Here is a 19,684-nt window from a genome sequence, read left to right on the forward strand (position 1 = left end):
TCTCTCTCCTTTCTTATTTCATATATATTATATCCTTATCATATGCTTACATTAGATCATCACTCTAACAGTATACTTGCACGAGAATTAGACACCAAGATTTTGTTGTCAATATAAAATCTCACGATCTCCGTGTCGCTACCACATCTATGTGGAGACCGAAGCAAGTAGGTGAGGGAGAGCATATTTGCTTCATAGAATGTCCTCTATCTATGCTACTACCTCATCATGTGCTAAAAAAAAAATGGTGGGTGCAATAAAAAATAAAATGTCAACATGTTCCGGTTGACATTATCACTTGTAGGAAAGTGTGGCCCGTTAAAAATTGTAATTTCCAGTTAGGATCATAAGGAGGAGCAGGAAAATTTCCAGCAAGGATTAGAAATTTTGGCCAGCACTGGTCCACAACTTTATAGTCTGACTAGTCGAGATCCCATCTAAGCTCAGCTTTGAGGTGTGAATCTAAGCTCTAAACGGAACGATGAAGCGAGAGACTCGAAACTTAATGATGATCATTGATAATGATGATGGTGGTGGTGGATTCCTTCTTCTTTCTTCTTTCTTCTTCTTTCTTCTTTCTTCTTTCTTCTTCTTTCTTCTTCTTCTTCTTTGGTGGGTGGGGCCATCCAAAGACACACAAAAAAACAAAAAACAAAAAACAAAGAGATTAGATAGAACAGCCCAATTTTGGTCTTAGAAGACGGCGCTAGTTAACAATATGTATATGTATATGTATATCCTTTCTTTTCTTTCTTTTCTTTCTGTCTGTCAAAGTGTTTAACATGTGTTGTGTGTTTTTATCTCTAAAATACGTTTGTCAGAAGAGATGACTTTGTCTCTGCAGAGTTAGGGCTTCCTTCTCCTCTGTTTCCTGCTGGGCTGTAAACAAAAAATGCTAGGGCTTTCTTTCCTTTTACCAGTTTCCCTAGATTCTGATTTCCCACTTCAGATGCTCTCCCAGCCTGGGAACATTAGGGTTTCGCCATGTGGAATGCCACAAATTGGGGTTCCTCTGTGAGCAGGTGTAATATTTAGGGTTCCCCTAAAGCAGATGCTTCAGACTTTCGATTTTGGGATTCTGTTCGGATTCAGAGTTTTCAAGATTTAGAGACTCTGTTGTGATTCAGGTCTTCAAGACTACCACATGCTTCACCCCAATCAAATTAGGGCTTCTCCTCCGCTACCTCCTATGTCCTTCCCCCACCTCCTTCGCTTCTTATTCATCATCATCATCTTCTTCTCTTCTTCACATCCTTATCACATCCTTGCTACACGATTCGCTTTTAACGGGTTCAATGAGATAGCGCAGGATGAGATACTCTGCTACCAAGGCGCTTTCTTCAACGACTCAAACATCCAGCTCACTGCCACTAACGTCATACAAGGAATGGGCAGATGCCTCTTCTCTTCTCCTATACAATTTCTAGATGATTCTGGAAACCCCATGTCGTTTAGCACACAGTTCATTTTCCAAATGATTCCAGGGCCAGAGGGCCTTATAGATGGAATTTCTTTTGTTATTGCCCCCTCTCTAGGAGGCGTCAATGGTTCGAATCAAGGCTATATAGGCCTTTTTAGCAATGACACCAATGGGAAGTCATCTACTCACACTCTTGGTATTGAGTTTGATGCATATAAGAACCCGGAATTCCATGATATGGATGATAACCATGTGGGAATCGATGTGAACGATATCGTGTCATGGCTAGCTACTTCTTCAGCTGTGAGAACAAGTAGCTCTCCAGAGATTCAGAATTATCAAGATGGCTATGCTGTGCAATTGAAAGGCTCCCTGATTCAAGCCTGGATTGATTATAATGCCAGTATAAATGAGTTTAACGTATCTGTTTCTAGGTCATTGGGAGTGAAGCCTATGTATGCATTGATCTCTAACAGGTCGCTAATTCTATCAGATGTGTTTAACAAGGACATGTATGTGGGCTTCACTGCCTCAACTGGACCTTTGGATGATATTCTTTACTATGTTTATTCGTGGAGTTTCAGCAATGAGGGTGTCTCAGCTGCGGTCCAGATGCCTACTTCTTCTTCTTCTTCATCTTCAGAGAAGAAGAAGAGAACCACGATTATAGCTGTAGGCGCTACAGTTGGCCTGTTGATATTGATTGTGTTGGGAATTGCTATCTTTTTCATGAGGAGGTGCAGGTCAAAATGGCATCAATTCAGAGCCTACAGCGGTGAGCTCGATTTGTCATTGAACCAAAACTTGCCTCAAAGGTTCACTTATCATGAGCTTAACAAGGCAACTCAGAATTTCAGTAAGAAAAACCATCTAGGAAGTGGTGGATTCGGCGCTGTTTACAAAGGTAAGCTTCCATCGATGATGACCGATATTGCAGTAAAGAAGATTTCAAAGGAATCAAAGCAAGGAGTGAAGGAATTTGTATCCGAAGTGACCACCATTGGGCAGCTCAGGCATCGGAATCTGGTTCCTTTGCTCGGTTGGTGCCAAGAGCGGGGCTTCATGCTAGTATATGAACTCATGCCTAATGGAAGCCTCGACAAGATTCTCTTTGAAAAACCCAAGGAAGGAGATCAAATCCTCACTTGGCCAATGCGGCTTCATATATTGAAAGGAGTTGCTGCGGCAGTGAATTACTTACATGAAGAGTGTGAACAAAAGATAGTACATCGAGATATAAAGACTAGCAATGTGATGTTGGATGCCGGCCTTAATGCTCGGCTCGGGGATTTCGGATTGGCTAGGCCATATGGGCATGATGTGGCACCGGGTACGACCAATGTGGCCGGCACATGGGGCTACATTGCACCTGAGGCTTTTTATACACGGAAAGCCACCGAAAAGACCGATGTTTTTAGCTTTGGGGCATTGACTTTGGAAGTGGTAACTGGCAAGAGAATTGGTGAGCATATCCATGAAGAGGAATGTGGGCTGATGGAGTGGCTTTGGAGGTTGCATAAGAGCAAAAGGCTAGTCGAGGCATCGGACCCAAGTATGCAAATAGAGAATAAAGAGGATAATTTGATGGTGACCAATGTACTGGAATTGGGGCTTTCTTGTTGTTATGCAGAACCAAGCGCGCGACCTTCAATGAGATATGCTCTTCAAGTTTTATGTGGGGATATTCCACCTCTACCCTTGCCGTCGTCATTGTCATCGCCTTTCTCTGTCTCAATGGATTTCCCCAATTATTCCACCTCTCTTTCTACGATGTCCAGCAACTATACCTTGGATTACATGCCTCAACCACAATGAATAAAATGGATTATGATTTACATGTTTTGGTTGTATGCTATGCTAGATCTGCTCTAACTTGTTAGGCTTCGTTCAATGGCATGATCAATATTGTATAAACTTTTCCGAAAATATTTGAATTGTACGTGTTCCTCTCATTTTGGTTCATATTTATGCAATTTGAATCACTTTGCCTGGAATCATTATATATATAATATGTAATATGTATGTAATGTTGTATACATCTATACAACATTACATACAGATTACATATCCTATGCTATGCTCGATCTGCTCTAACTTGTTAGGCTTCGTTCAATGGCATGATCAATATTGTATAAATTTTTCCGAAAATATTTGAATTGTACGTGTTCCTCTCATTTTGGTTCATATTTATGCAATTTGAATCACTTTGCCTGGAATCATTATATATAATATGTAATGTGTATGTAATGTTGTATATATCTATACAACATTACATACAGATTACATATCCTATGCTATGCTCGATCTGCTCTAACTTGTTAGGCTTCGTTCAATGGCATGATCAATATTGTATAAATTTTTCCGAAAATATTTTAATTGTACTTGTTCCTCTCATTTTGGCTCATATTTATGCAATTTGAATCACTTTGCCTGGAATCATTATATATATATATATATAATATGTAATGTTTATGTAATGTTGTATACATCTATACAACATTACATAGAGATTACATATCCTCAGAAAAGTTCCAAATTTGTGGTGAAGAAGTACCAAGTATCTTACATCTGAAGGTTCCATCTAGAGATTACTATCCTCAGAAAAGTTCCAAATTTGCGGTGAAGAAGTACCAAGTATCTTACATCTGAAGGTTCCATCTGTGCTAAGGAAATGTCGTATAAAGTTTTGAGTGCACATAGGTATGGAATTATTCTCAGAGACATCCTCATGGAAATCATGACTTCCAATATGGGTCTATTTTATTGAGAATTCTTTTGGGATTGGTATAAAGCAACTATTTGAAAATCCATTCATGAATATGGCACATACTATGTCTTTAGAATTCAACAAACTGTTTGAGACAGTTTCATGGACGTACGTACTAAGCTCTTTTTGTCTACTCTTTTTAGCATTATGCTAAATGTTATCATTGATATGTCTGTGCTTTGTGAAGCAAGAATACCTTGATACCAATAAAGTCAACTTACACTCTACCTTTCTTATCTGAAACATTCCAATGCCACGTTAAATTTTTACGAACGTACGTTTAAATTTTTTCCTATGTTTGTTGTTCCCTCTGATGCAGTTTTGGGAAGATAGGTATAGATAGAGAACATTTGGAAAAAGAAATCTCATGGAAACGTTCCTGTTTTGATTACACGATGATGGAAAGATCAATTAAACCTTTATTGATGTTGCTCCAAACCCTTCAATAGAAAATAGGAGTAGCTTCTTACCAACTCTAGGAAACTATATAAGGAAGAAACAAACAAATAGATATAGATTTTATTATTGCGATCAATAAATATGACTTATGGAACTACAAGTGAATCATTATTACAAATTATGTGTGGAATTGAGTAGTGATTCTCAATGTGGACATTGTGTGTTTGATAGGAACATGTATAGTGTTAGAGTTATGTTCTAATGTAAGCACGTGATAAGGATAAAAGATATAAGAAAGGAGAAAGGAGAGAGAGAAAAAAGGGTGCCGATCCACCCAACCACCCCCAAGCGGAGGGATCGAGACGGACTCGAGCCTCGATCGGCGTCCCATACCACCGCCGTGGTGTCGAGTCATACCTGGTGCTGGCACGCTCACTACAAGAGTTGACCCACCACAAGAACAGAGTCTCAACGTAGTCAAGAGATGATCAAATGAGGGTAGCTAGGCCTCATATTTATAGCGATACCCAAGGCCCCCAAGCAAGTTCACACTTGGCCTAATGGGTTGTCTCAATCCCGATGATTAAAAGTAATCCTCCCCTTCTTTACACTCTCGTTTAACCCTCACACTTATCCACGTGTATAGAATACTACAGTAAATTCTCACCACAGGATATTATATGGTCATGCCCGTAACATATAGGGACTGAACTAGATTGACCAATTGTGGAACACAAACTTGAATGTGATCCAAATAAATATATTCAATGAGTCTCTCTGCTTGTGACCCACCACACTATCTTAGATTGAAGTGTGTGTGTGTGTGTGTGTGTGTGTGTGTGTGTGTGTGTGTGTGTGTGAGAGAGAGAGAGGTAGTAGAGGACTACATGAGAGAGAGGTAGAGCTAAGTTTTGTTGTTCCTCTTTCTATCAATGAAAAAATTCCATTGAGACACATGCGTCGGAAATTTCTTAGAAAGATCTTCATGAGATACAATAAGATCAAATTGATGGTTCGTGTATATAACAACGATAGAAACAAGGAACTTGTGCTTGTTGTGCAAGCACACTCCTACCGAAGGTGAACGCTACTACAAGGGCAAGGGAACCTAAGAGTAAGGGCATGTTTACATCAGAGGCATTCCAAGGGTGGAGATTAGAGTATTTTGAAACTTATGCTTTTCTCATACACAAAATACAATGAAATTCTAGTATGAGGGAGTTAGAAATGCACTAGAGTGATGATTTAAAATGTATTGCAAATGCATTACCAGAAGATTATGTGAAAGATAATGTTAAAATTTGAGTTAAATGTGTTCTAAGAAGTTTTTATGAGAGTAGTTATATCGTTCATAGGAAAAAATACCAATTTTGCCTTAGGTCAGACAAAGGTTGGTTGTAGTGTTACAAGAATATTGTGTAGAAGACATGTATGTTGATCCTTTTGGTTATTCTGAGGTTTTATTAAATTCTCAAGAGCATTGAGAAAATTACTTAAAATATTACCAATATTTTATGAAAGTAATGTAGTGCATATAGCAAGCACCATGGAGGCCATTAATTGGGTTTCAAGAAATCCTTAAACAAGAATGCCGTACATGGTGGACATTCAACAGTTTGCATTAATTGAGTTGTTTGAACGACCCCCCAAAGAGGTTGACATTTAATAACAATGGTTGCGTCAATATTCCTTTGGTTAGACGTGTTAAGCAATACAATGAAAAAGTGATCCTCCTACTTCACCAAAATTGGGTTTCACGAAATCTTCAAACAAGAATGTCATACATGGGTAGACATTCAATAGTTTACATAAGTTGAGCTGTTTTAATAATGATGCCCCAAAAGAGGTTAACATTTGATAGTTACAATGGTAGTGTAAATATTCCTTTGGTTAGATGTAAGAAAATACAATGGAAAATTTATCCTCCTTCTTTAGCAAAATTGCATAATCAAAATAATTCTCATGTAAATTTGGAAGATTTCTTCCAAGATTTGGTACAAACGTTCCTAGTGAAGGGAAGAGACATGATAAAGGTCAAAAGGAAACATTTAGGAAGCTTCCCGTGGGGTAAGAAAACCAGTCCCAACTTCCCAGTACCAAACTACCAGCCACCCCTTGGCATATACATATATGGAGGAGTTCCTCCTCATTTTGATTATTCCCTTCATACTAAGTTTTGGATTCCTCTCCCACTTCCACTCCTTAATCATAGTTAGCTCCCAAGGAAAATGTTGGGTGCGTTTTTCTATGAAAGGTTATCAACAATGCTATACAAGGATGAATCCATATGACTATTCAACAATTTTTACGTGTTTATTGGAGATCTTCGCTTATTGCAAGGTGTGACAATAGATGCATTCTAGTTTAGACAATTGATATGGTTAGTCAATATACATGCATCACATATATTAGAAGACTGAAGATTATTATGGTAGTCTCCGTCCTCTATTCTCCAATACACACGTCCAACGTTGTTGATGGAGGTTTTATGCCTATCGCAAAACATCTATTCATTCTATGATGGATGCTTGAGAGTTGGATGCTTGGAAGCAATTGGAAACAAATGCAAAGGGATGTATGGCAGTGGATACATGCAAATAGTTTTGGTTATACTTTTCAATTATAATAGTAGAGGTTGACTTGTAGTAGACTAGAGCTAATATAGATAAAGCGTAGTAATCAGTTCCTACTATATATAGTGGTTATCAAAACTTCTTGTGGTTAGATTATCTCAATGCATTTTCCACAAGTGTCGGAGTTCAGTGAGCAACTTGAGAATTAGGTTTCTCAAAATATAAGGGACTCATTAAGGTTTAATTCATTTTTTGTTCATGATGAGGTTTTCCATAGCTATATGGAGATCAACTAGTTGAATTTTCTAACCATGTCCAAACTTACTGTAGTTTTGCATGGGAGGTGTTTCTCGGAAAGTGCCTAGATATTATGGATCCATAATGCATCCTAGAGGAGAAAAAAATAATGCTCCTTGACTAAATTCATACATAAATTTAATGCGTTGCTAGTTTATTGACCAAGGGATACGGAATTAATGAAATTTCGAGTTGTACAATCTACCTTACTCTATGTTTTGTAGAATTATCAATTTGTGCATGTGTATAAACTAAGCAAGAAGTGGAAGATTACAATTGTGAAACAAAATCCTTTTTTTCATGCACTACATCCGCTCTCATGATAGATATAATATGGCAAGAATAGAGAAAATGGAGCAAATGTATTTGTATGAGGAATATTTTGTAGAACTATTTAATCTTATTCCTTTACTAGGATGAGTTTACAAGAAATACTTGTAGAAACTGCAAAAAACACTTTTCAACAAGTATACATCATGCACAATATGGGTTTATCTCAAGAAGAGATATTTTGCATAACGTAAAAATAGCCAAAGACTATGCTACGAGGCAGAACATACAATGAGATCTTGAAAGAGCATAAGATAATGTAAAGTGGTTGTTTGTAAGGGAATTAACAGCTCATATGGGTTTCAATGAGCAAATATCAAGTTTGATATGTAGTTTGGGCAAGGGGTGAAGTTCGCATGTCATAATCAATTGAAGAATCATCCAACCCATTTTGCTTCAAAACTTAATGTTCATCTAGGCCCCTTACTCTTTATATTATGTAACATATCCCATTTTAACAATGTTACATAGTATGCCAAGGGGAGGGGACTTGGTAGTGAAAGACAAGTATGTTCATCATGTTCCTTTTTGTTTGCAATTGTAACATATTGTATGACCAAAGGAGATTTGGTAGTGAAAGACAAGTATGTTCATCATGTTCCTTTTTGTTTGCAATTGTAACATATTGTATGACCAAAGGAGATTTCACAAGGCTTTCACTAATATAAGGAAATACGTGCATTGCACAAGCATTAGCAAATGATTACATCATATTTTTGGGTGTTATACATGATAAACATTTCTAAAGCTATGAACGTGAGGGATACATTTGTGCAGCCTCGCGCTTGAAGATTAATATGCATGAATCAATTCTCATTTCATTTCATGTACTGAGATCTCATAGAAAGTATATCAGATTGAACGACGATTTTGTAAATTCCCTTGTATTAAAAAAGATTGTTATTTCAAGTGAGAGTGTTGAAAAGAAGTTAATCTTTCTCCCAAATGTAAAGTTTAGCCAAGGGTAGGCAAACAGTAGGAAAAAACTGAAAAGCAATGTTACACTCCAAGACGAGGCGGTAAGTCTGTAATAAAGCTTTCGGCAAGTTCAATCGTCTTAGCGAGGAGCTCTTCCCCTGCTTTACTGGCTGCACCAGCATCAAAGGGAGGTTGGGGATCATATTCAACGAATAATTGGATCATTTTCGCCATCTCTTCACCTTTCAATTCTGCAATCAAATGGAGTGCCATGTCAATGCCCGATGACACACCTGCAGAGGTGATGATCTTCCCCTAAACAAAAATAGAAAACGTCAAAACATGAGGAGCTCTTTAGGTTGCAAAATCCAAGAAACCTTTCATCAAGCCTAGGGTAATAATGTTACAAGCAAAACACTACAATATAATACATAACTTGTTGGGTACTTATAAAATATACACATCCATAGGTTAATGGAAACGACTAGGCTGTCCCTTTGTGGTACAGAATTTGTTTGATAATTTTTTGAGGGCTGATCTTGTGTTTTTCCTAATAAAACAATACCATTTGAAATAACATCATCTATATCGTGTTGGTATTTTCGAAAATATAAGTACTTTTGACCACAATTTCAATCATTTTTAAAATATAAAGCTATTATGAACCCTTAATGCCCCAAAAACAAAAACAATATATATATCATGCAAGAAGTTCAGAGCTGATTTCCCTCTTTTTTGCAAAAAAACCCTATTCTAATGTAATGTCAAAAATATAGAGAATTCACATGCCTATCCTGACGATACCAAGCACATCCATCATATTCAATCACCTGTTTCACAACTCTCTTTTCGGTTAGTATAGCTCCTAGTTTTGATAAGTCGCCATAGCAACTCCAATGGGTTGTGGCCTCTAAACCATCCAAAAGACCGGCTGACGCAAGTATAATGGACCCTGTACACACGGATGTCGTGTAGAGCGATGCCTTGTGCGCCTGTGTAAAAGACAAAGACAAGCAGGTCATGTATCCACCAAAGGAAAAATGCAATAAAATTGATTAGGAAATCGTTGCATGTAATTTGCAGGAGAAAATCCTTCCAGTATACTCTGGATATACACAGTCAAAAAATATATCCTTTGCAATGTTATCATGAGCAAATATATTTATAACATGGTGATTGTCTTAATTTAAAAACATAACGGGTTACAAAATTTACTTCTTTAAAAACACTAGTGAATATTCAAATCGTAAGGAATCCTACCACCTAAAAAACATTCAACTGTGAGATATCCTAACAAATCCTAAAGCCTGATGTACATTCAAATGCAAGAAATCCTAATGAATCCTACCCTGGTGAACATTACATTCAACTGCAAGTAATCCTAAAGAATCAAAGACCCTATAAACACGTTAAACCCTAAACCTAATGAAATTTTAAGTTTGGCATCCAAGCAGTCCTCATAAACATCCATCCAAAATATGACCACAAGTGATACTAACAAGCCTGAAACCACTAAAGCTGATCCGATGTGAACTGCCGGTTATAGCAGAGAGGTGGTACGAATTGCGCAGTGATGGTGATATGTGCATGTTAGCTATATATATTAATGTAGAATTCAACGATCTTTTTTTTCTCTTGCTACATATATGTATATAGAACCATCCATTGTCCCTACATACATAGATTCATAACTACATATATACATACATATAGAGATATGTGGATACCTGTTTGATCCAACTGATAAGAGCAGGGTCCTTGGCAGCCACGAAGCAACCGGGGCCACCGGGGACAAGTAGAATGTCGGGGTGTGCGACATCGGCGAAGGATGCGGTGGCAGGGAGCTTGAGCATACCATTATCGGCAACGTAGAGCTGGCCTGCCTCTTGGCCCAGGAAGAGGACGGTGACACCAGGGACCACGTGCAAGAGCTCGTAGGGGCCTATGGCATCCAGAGCAGTGAAGCGATCGAACAGAGGGATGGCAACAACAACAACAGCCATGGGGATGGGAGATCCTCTGTCTTCATCACCACTCTCCTCCATGTGGCGCCCCCTCACTCCACTCCACTCTACTCTACTCTGTCCTCTGTCTCTCGATCTCCTTCGGTCGCTATGGACACAAGAAACACAAAAAGAACAGATCTCTTCCTTCCTTCCTTCCTTCCTTCCTTCCTTTCTTTCTTTCTTTGTGACGATGAGAGCTCGCTCCCTTTTTCTTTCTTTGTGGCGATGGTGGACTCGGCTCACTCTGATTGGTGGGAAGCCCTTCCTTCTGTCTGTCTGTGTGTCAGGGGTTTACGCGGACGTGCTAAGACATGGAGACCCATTCAACAATATAAACCGATCAATGTCTTCACACTCTCTCTCTCTCTCTCTCTCTCTCTCTCTCTCTCTCTCTCTCTCTCTCTCAAGTTGTGTGTGTGTGTGTGTGTGTGGGCGCGTCAATTGACTCGATAGTCGACACTCCACGATCTTTGTCCCGGAAACTCCTTTTCGTACGAGTCGACTCACACCCTTCTTCTTTTTAAAGCATTATACCTCGCATTTCTAAAACAAATGTTCCTACCTTTCCTCTTTCTTTCTTACATGTGAATTCGGAGAAGAACGATTCTCATTGTGGGGTCCGACGATTAAGAATGGCGGCATCCCGATCTAAGCTTAGCATTATCATGGTGGAAAAAAAAAGAGTGGGCTGATTTCATCATTTGACCCCTCAAGAGGTTCGTTCTTTTCCATTCACCACAAGAAAAAAATGGCAAGGACATTTGTTTTAGTTATGCAAAATTCAATATAATTGTTACATTTTTTTGCTCGATTGTCTTTCACAATTAAAAATGAAAGGCTTCATCTCCAAGAATGTGGAATCAAAATATGTTACTACAAAGGGAGTATTTTCAGCCAAATAATTGCTAATCTTTCATGAAAATTACAAGAGACCCTCACTCCATATTGCAAAAAAATTCAGCATCTTCGAAAACCAAGGATACACCTTTTATGAAGGCTTCAATTTTCAGCCAAATCTGAATATGGGAAATCATTATTAGACATCAGAAAACATGAATAACCAAGACTTCTCAAAGAATAGAAAATTAACATCGAAGACGATGACCTACCTCCAAAGCAAGAGTGGCAATAAGAGGGGTGACAAGCTCAGTGTTCAAAGGTTGTGCAGTTGGGATGAAAACCAACGTTTGTCACATCAAACAAAAACCGAAGTTTCTTATAATATCCTCTAACTAAATTTAAAGTATTTACAGAGTTTGCTTCTATCTAATTTATCGCACCATACGATATTTGCAATTGGTTGCTCCTATAGTTCGTGAATGGCATTAGTATGTTGGCTCAAGTTGTATACACCCCTATAGAATTGTATTTGAAGCCTATTTCTTCTAGGATGGATACAATTTGAGCAATCATTCCAATGTTATTCACGAACTATAGATGTAACCAATTGCAAATCTTGTGTAGTGTGAAAGACGTAAACTTTTGTAACTACTTTGCTAGAGTTAGGAAAGATGATAAAAACCTCAAGTTTTGATTAGCATGAAAGAGAGTAAGGCATAATCATGCATACCCTTCATGAGGCTTCTCGAAATCCTTAGCATCAAGTTGCAAGTAAAAAACGCATGAAACGCATCCATTACATCCGAAACAATGGAAACAAATCTTAGGAACAAAAGGTTCACTAGAGTACAAGGAAGTTATGAAAGAAGGAAGAATTTGAGTTTTCGAAACACCCTTCTCAATAAGATACTAGAGTCCAAGTTTGAAGGTATTTGAGCCTCATGTCATTAGTAGCAATGGCTTGGACCTTTATATCCACAGAATCGCACAACAATTCAAATTAGGAATACAAATGATGTATGTGGTTGTTAATTTGCGTATGTGTGTACGTATGTGTGCATATGTGTGTGAATGTTAATTCCAGCATCGGTTAAATTGTGTGTATATGTGCTTCTTAATTGTTGTGTGTTTTTATGGTTAATTTACCCTAATACTAACCATAAACATAACTATGTATGTGTATGTATGAACATTTGTCAAATGTGTATGTGTCTATGCTTATTTTTGTGAATGTTTATTTATGTACATTTCTATGTGTGTAAAAAAAACATAACCCTAAATGTATCTGTGGATGGCTGAGGAGAGGCACTCGAAATCTCTCTATTGCTCTTCCTCGATGGCGGGAAGAAGGGTTATATTCTATTAAATGTTTTGGGGAAGTGCATCGTTATACGACGTTTTTGTTAGGCACGTCGTATGTGACACATCAAACACATGATAATGTGATGTTTTTATTATGCATGTCATTTAGCGACATGTTCTAGTATGGAAATGTTGTTACATAAACTCTACATGTGTCAAGCAGAAGAAGACCTTGAAATACTTACAAACCAAACCCTAAACTGTCAAGTAGGAAAGTAAGTAAGTAAGAAGAAGAATCCTAAATTGTCAAGAAACCTAAGCCCTAAAATCCCAAGTGGGGAAGAAGATGAATAACAACAACAACAACAACAACAACAACAACCCCTGGCCCCAAAAGAAACCTATGGATGCACTTTCGAAACCCAAAATGAGCAACCTGAAGTAAGCTCTCCTCTTCGGCACCTATTTTCAGTTCACTTTCTTCCCTTTTTGCTTGGAAAATGCAAAAAGAGAATAATTCCTTAATATGCACTAGCAAAGATTTGAACTTTTCACGGCTTGTTCATAGTCAACGTTCATATTTATGAATGTATATATATCATATATAGATATGTTCTTGTTACTGTGGCTGGACCCACTTTTTATCCACTTTCTACCTTTGGGCCCACCACATCGTGAGAATGATTCATATTCAGACTATCTGTGGGTTCCCAACGTTCATATTTGATGATCCAAATACTTGCCCCTTGTGTCAAGAAAGTCATTGGTGATTGTTGAGTTATGGGTGACCATGATTAGTAGCTTACTATATACCACTCCTTGTCTCCCCTTATTCTTTGTAACACATCATACAAAGGGCTTGGATTTAACTTAAGAGTAAATATTCTATGTTGAGCTCAATAGGTTTATCTATTATTGGTAAGTGTACACAATATGTGGGGGGTTGTAGAGGTTCCATCTTGTCTTTTAGTGGATCCCATTTAGAAAATTGGTTCCTTCCCAACCATTTCTTGTCACCAAGATGTTGTTTTTGTCGTTCTTCCTCTAATAAGGCCTCATATTCATTGACTTAAACTTAATCAACCTTGAGATTTAGATACACAACAGTCTACTTGGGTAAAAGGAACTCCTTAGGTCAATGAGACATCCTCTTCCCCTTGATCCCACGGTATGGCATTAGTTACGAATGTGGACTTATCAAAGTTTAAACCTTTTTTCTCCTATTGGTGTAATTTTTGTGTTAAATGTTGGGCTCATATAGCAGGCAATGGTGGTCTTAGAGCTCAAGGGGGTGAATTGGGATGTTGTATTAATGGTGTTATGGAAACTTCTCATTCAATAGTTCCAACAATTGTCTAAGTTATGTAGGATGAAGACTCTATCCCCATTGATAGAATTAGGTCTACATCGATCTAGGTGTGTAGGTCTTGTATGATGAACATTTTCTAACATAGCGTAACCTACTAGTCCTCCTATCTTTTAATGTAGGGTTACTTGTGCATTTGTGTTATTACCTCTCTTGGGTTGGTAGGGCCTACGATCAAGATTTTAGGGCCTACCATAGAGAGCCTAACATTCGTAGAACTAGTGTCAATGATAGTGTGGCATTGTTGCACAACTAAGAAGTGATGTAGTGTTGGTTAAAAAAAGACTTGCAATGGAATTTTTTTCATTCGACAACCTATCGTAGTAGTCAACTAGTGGTGCAAATTCTTAGTGTGGAGTATGAGTCACACAACTAAGGAGACTAATTGGTGTACGGTGTTCCATTTGTCTGCCCATCATGCAAAAGTAGTGAGGAATGTGTACTTCTTGTAGTTATAATCATGTAAGGATTCGTCTGAGAGTTCCTTGGACAACTGAAGATTCAACTTAAATCCACTACCATAGACAAGGATCAACATTGAATTGCAATTAAAAGCACCATGACTAGATGAAAGATGTAAGGATTCCTCTTAGAGTTACCTAACCTAGAGATTCAACTTAAATCCATTGCAAGAGCCTAAGAATCAACATGGAATTGCATTTTAAAGCACCACATTTACATAGAAGTGTAGTTACTCTTGGGTCATTTTATCAAAAGTAATGTTATACTCATTGGCCTTAGTGGCATGAGTGAATCAAGTTAGTAAACGGTCCATGATACATCATGACACTCACAACAACTCTAGTGAAGAAAGGAATTCACAACATCACAAACTCCATCATATCCAACAATCAATGTTGATCAAGAAGATCACAACACTTGAAGATGCATACAAACGAGTTTAATCAAGCTAGTAACAAAGCAGAAAGAGCATAACAAGAGTAAAGATCAGTTGGAATATTTGTCTTCTAACAGAAGTAGTGGTGTAGCCATATCAAAGGAAATAAAGAGGCAAGCACAAAGTGCATGGAAGAATTGGTACATGCAACTTGAACAACAGGGTTACTCATATATTGGTTACAGATCAAATTATGCTTCAATGACTGCAAAATTCCACCAATTTGATCTTTTGAATAATTACCAATGGTTTTGATGACTTTTTTGAGGCACAGTTCACTTTAGAAGAGATGTCTTGAGGGGCTGTTAATGTATAACTAAATGAATCCACTTTCAAGAAGATGTACGTACAGCGAGTATATGTAAACTAGCAAGAGTATCTCTACTTACATAATTTAGAAGTGGAAGATCTTTGGAACATTCTGACTATAGCATGAATGGATTGAATTAGAGCATGACATGAAAAAACAGGTCATATTGAATTCTTGATTTTCACGAAGCTATATAGCCAAACAAAGGTGTCCAGTCAAATCTACTGAGCATGACTTTCAAGTGGACATAACATCAAGATATCTACTACCACAATGCACTCAATTTTAACCAAAACCACCAATCACTTGTTAAGCAGGTAAGGCAATCTTGCAATAAGCCAAAACTAACGTATCTTCCATTTTTCCAAGAAATTGACTATACATCACAAGATCAAAACAAAAACGATATTTGCATTCTGTATCTACTTACAAGGGTGCCTGTGTGTGTGCACCCAAAAGGCAAAGAATGCTCCCGTTATGAAAACATTGCCACGAAAACTGACATAAAAAGTGGCATGCAATGCTAACCAACATTAGCCATGCTTATTTCCTGTGCTTGGATCAATTATCGTTGGCTTAACCATGCACCAAGCATGTTGCCCTATTTCACGAACAATCCTTTACTCTTCCACAGCAGATCCTGAATCTTCATTTTCTTCACACGGAGGCATTGAGAAGGCATTATAAGTTGAGCTACCTCGGCGAATGTTCCTTATCGTTTGCAAAGCAGCCATGGTGTTCTTGTAAACTTCCTTTATGTCATCTTCATTGAAGAGTATATCATCCTGATCTTGTGTGTCTCTCTCAAATGAACCTACATCTGCAATATCTCTGGGACAACTTGGGAAAGCTGAAAGCAAATCATGTTCACAATCTCTCACAAGCCTGGACAAAATATCGGTGCTATAGAAAGGTTGGCGAAGCACATCAGGTATAAATGACAATCGCAACCATGCACCCGTCAACCTATCATGCTTCTTGACAATTTTTACCAGGCCTGCATAGAAGGGCAGAATATGGGTATGTTCATCAGTCTTCTGTACAAGGTACACACTTGAATTCATGTAGGCTCAGTAAAAAACTAAAATTTGAAGTACGAAACCACTTCGGTATTTTAAGAAAATTTTTACCTATATAATTTAAGGAGCAATAGTTTTCAAGTAGAACCATTTCACCGTGGAAAACTACAACATCCTTCTGTAAATTGATCATGTCTATCTTGTTCTCATCATTGTCCTCCGTAATATGCTTTAGTATCTCCACCTTCTCTTTGAAATGCTGCACCAAAACCAAAATGCTATATCAAGGCATACATCAAATTAATATCTTGCAGATTATAATGTAAAAATTTAAGGAAATGAAAAAAATAATCTCAAAACTATCTTTTTCTGTTTTCACACAATTTCTATTTTATTTGCTTGCTTTACACCACCCTCCCCGTCAATGCCAACATGGTTTGGAAGATATAAAAATTGTTTAGTGTATATTATACAAGGCATTACTATATGTGTAGCTCCTTGGGACTACCTTCCTTCCACCTGTTTGTAACAAATTGTTCTTCCTTTTCTGGTACTCCATGCAAGACATGATTTTTTTTAAATTTAATTCTCCCTCATTTTACAAGGCTCAAGAAGGAATCATGGGGTAGGTTCCATTATCATAGATGTTCCTGCCCTTTCCCACCAATCTAGAGTAAGTAAAAGTATTAGGGTTTTTTAACTAAGTGAAAGGATAATCCTTTATTTCCTCCTGCCATGCTTTTTGCATCGTCTTCATGCTTCTTCCCATCTTCTGCACTCTTCCACCTTTATCCTGGCAACTTCTTTATCACCCTTCCCCACTGTTCTGGAGACTACTCCGGTTAAGCCCATTGGGCTACTGAATGGGTATCTTATATGACTCTTGCTCTTCTTGATGGGCCCTTTTATCAGCTTTCACTACCCTCTAGGCTTTCTAAGGGTTTCTGGCAGTGGTCTTGAGTGGAAGATTTGAAGCTCTCAGAACTCAGGAAATTTAAAGGGGTTTCCAAGAGAGATGATAATTCACTAGAGACACGAGACATGTCCCATAAGGAGACTCCAGAGACGAGCAGAACTAAGGAAATTTGAAGGATGAGGATGGTAGTATGATGGATGGTGTTCAGAGTAAACTTTGAAAAATAGGAAAACACAGTGTCACCATATAGAATATAAAAAATGTAGAAATATGTTGTGACCCCAAACACAACATACCAATTGAAATATAATAGTTTGGGCAAAGGTAACATAGAACTCTTTTGAATTATTGAAGTTTGTTGAGTATGGGTGGTAAGAATTATTATTGAAAATCGCAAGGAAAGAGATGAAAGAAAGATATATTATTATGGACAGAGGGGAGGATGATAACTGTGATGCTCGAAAAAAAGAGTGAATCAGAAGAATCGGTATCAGCTATCATATCCCTTTGACATCAGCTACTCATATCCCTTTTTCGTTGTTCTATGTTACAAAGCTACTTATGGTGTTGCTACTCTCTGGCATTTTACAGCGTAGCTCACAGCCTATCTGATAGTCTTGTATCATAACAAGATAGTTTTTTCATTCAGGCTACTGCACAGACTTCATTTCACTGTGCATTAAATGAAGGACATATTGTGTGCCATTAGGACTGTAACACTTTGGTCCACTTTGGCTTCTTTGCAGATGGATACCTAGAGGGTATTTAATAAGAATCAAGCAACATGAATCAGTAACAATACAGGATACATGCAGGCAAAACCAATGGAATGATGGGATTTGGCCATTCACACTGCCCTTAAATCCAAGGGTTCTTGTGGGGCAACACATCCACATTGCATTATATATATAGATCAAGAAAAAATATGATGAAATCAAGATCCACAACATTTCTCAAATTGTAACATAATAACATAAGGAGAAACGAACAACATTTCACTGCAATGCACGCAGTATCAGATTGTATCATGACAAGCATAACAACAACAACAACAATAATAAAGCCCACAATTTCATTGTAAAACACAAAAATGCATACTGAACCGAAAAACTATGAATGAACAAGAAAACACCTTCATTGATATCAATAGAACTTCATTGTACTCTACAGCAGAACTTCAAAATGCACCAACCCATTTGTAATCCTTTTTATTCTCTGAGTATACGGAATGTGAAAAACAGGAAGAAAAACAAGACTTACCTGGAGCTTGATAACAAATTCCTCTTCTTTCTCAACGAAGAACTCGTTCAGTTTCTCGAGCTCTCGATCCAGTAACCTCTTGAACTGAGCTTCAAGGAGGCGAGATAAAACCATATCTTCTACATGAAGGATTTGTCTTCTTTTATACCTCCTCCTTCCTCCTCCATGTTCTATAACCTTCTGATCTTTCAGACATCTGTGAGATCTCTTTCCTCTCTTCTTCTCTGATGATGATGATGATGATGATCCTCCACCTGCGCTCAGAAGAACCTCGATTTCTCCATCGCCCACGTAAATTTCTTTCCTTTCTTCTGCTTCTCTGATGCTCTCCGCGATGAGAAGCTCGCTAATGAGGGAGTTGAGATGCTTCTTGAGACGCTTGTAAGCGAGAAACTTGTCTTTCCAGGCAGGAAGGGCTGCGTCGACGAGAGTCTGTATGCGTTTCCCGAACTTCATCGCGGCGGCATAGCACAGGGAGAAAGACAATAGGGTTAGGGTTTTCTCTCAGAATCAGAAGAATCAGAATCAGAAGAAGAAGAAGAAGAAGAAGAAGAAACAGAAGCTCTGACGGACAACCTTCCTCACCGTCACCGTCACCGTCACCGTCAGTCAACGAACCGCTTTTAGTTTTGCAGTTCCTTATTTTTATATGTATTTGATTGGGTTAGAACTTCCTTTTCCATTCCTTCTATTTTTGTTGGTTTGTTTGTTTCTTCTTCTTCTTCTTCTTCTTCTTGTGTGTGTGTGTGTGTGTGTGTGTTGCACTACCATTTGGGGGAGTGGGACACGGACAAATGTTATGGAGGAGTGGGACACGGACAAATGTTATGGAGGACATAAAGAAACTTGCACTCACACCACCCCGCTTTTGTCCGCCCACCGCTCTTCCTCCCTGGTGCACCTTCCCTTTGGTCATGGCAATCAGGTCAATCATACCCATCTTGGCTACGGAAAACCTAAGGTTAAGTCGGGTTCTTAGGGCCTGGGGTGTCGTCCTATTGTTAGAAACAAAAGGAGCGACACGTGAAGGAATTGTTCCACCAAACAACGCAGTGCGTACGAT

The 19,684-nt window shown here is 38.2% G+C and overlaps 3 protein-coding genes across 3 annotated transcripts; 1 reads left to right on the forward strand and 2 right to left on the reverse strand.

Moving 5' to 3' along the window:
* Positions 1-1,159: 1,159 nt before the first annotated feature.
* On the forward strand, positions 1,160-3,372 carry LOC147863067 (L-type lectin-domain containing receptor kinase S.4-like). Its single transcript, XM_087321195.1, has one exon. It carries the CDS (start codon positions 1,190-1,192, stop codon positions 3,233-3,235), a length of 2,046 nt encoding a protein of 681 aa, XP_087177321.1. The 5' UTR covers positions 1,160-1,189; the 3' UTR covers positions 3,236-3,372.
* Positions 3,373-8,429: 5,057 nt separating this feature from the next.
* Positions 8,430-10,830, reverse strand: LOC147863068 (uncharacterized). Its single transcript, XM_087321853.1, has 3 exons — positions 10,432-10,830; positions 9,535-9,696; positions 8,430-9,019 (listed from the first exon to the last, which is right to left on the reverse strand). Exons 1-3 carry the CDS (start codon positions 10,747-10,749, stop codon positions 8,786-8,788), a joined length of 714 nt encoding a protein of 237 aa, XP_087177979.1. The 5' UTR covers positions 10,750-10,830; the 3' UTR covers positions 8,430-8,785.
* A 4,930-nt stretch (positions 10,831-15,760) lies between these two features.
* Positions 15,761-19,154, reverse strand: LOC147863069 (SPX domain-containing protein 2-like). Its single transcript, XM_087321588.1, has 3 exons — positions 18,622-19,154; positions 16,557-16,704; positions 15,761-16,423 (listed from the first exon to the last, which is right to left on the reverse strand). The coding sequence occupies exons 1-3, from the start codon at positions 19,075-19,077 to the stop codon at positions 16,047-16,049; spliced, it is 981 nt and encodes a 326-aa protein (XP_087177714.1). The 5' UTR covers positions 19,078-19,154; the 3' UTR covers positions 15,761-16,046.
* Positions 19,155-19,684: the final 530 nt, after the last annotated feature.

This window comes from Azolla caroliniana, unplaced genomic scaffold (assembly GCF_043228905.1).
Source record: "Azolla caroliniana isolate FFs.n. ecotype wild unplaced genomic scaffold, voAzoCaro1.0.p SCAF_6, whole genome shotgun sequence".
Taxonomy (NCBI): domain Eukaryota; kingdom Viridiplantae; phylum Streptophyta; class Polypodiopsida; order Salviniales; family Salviniaceae; genus Azolla; species Azolla caroliniana.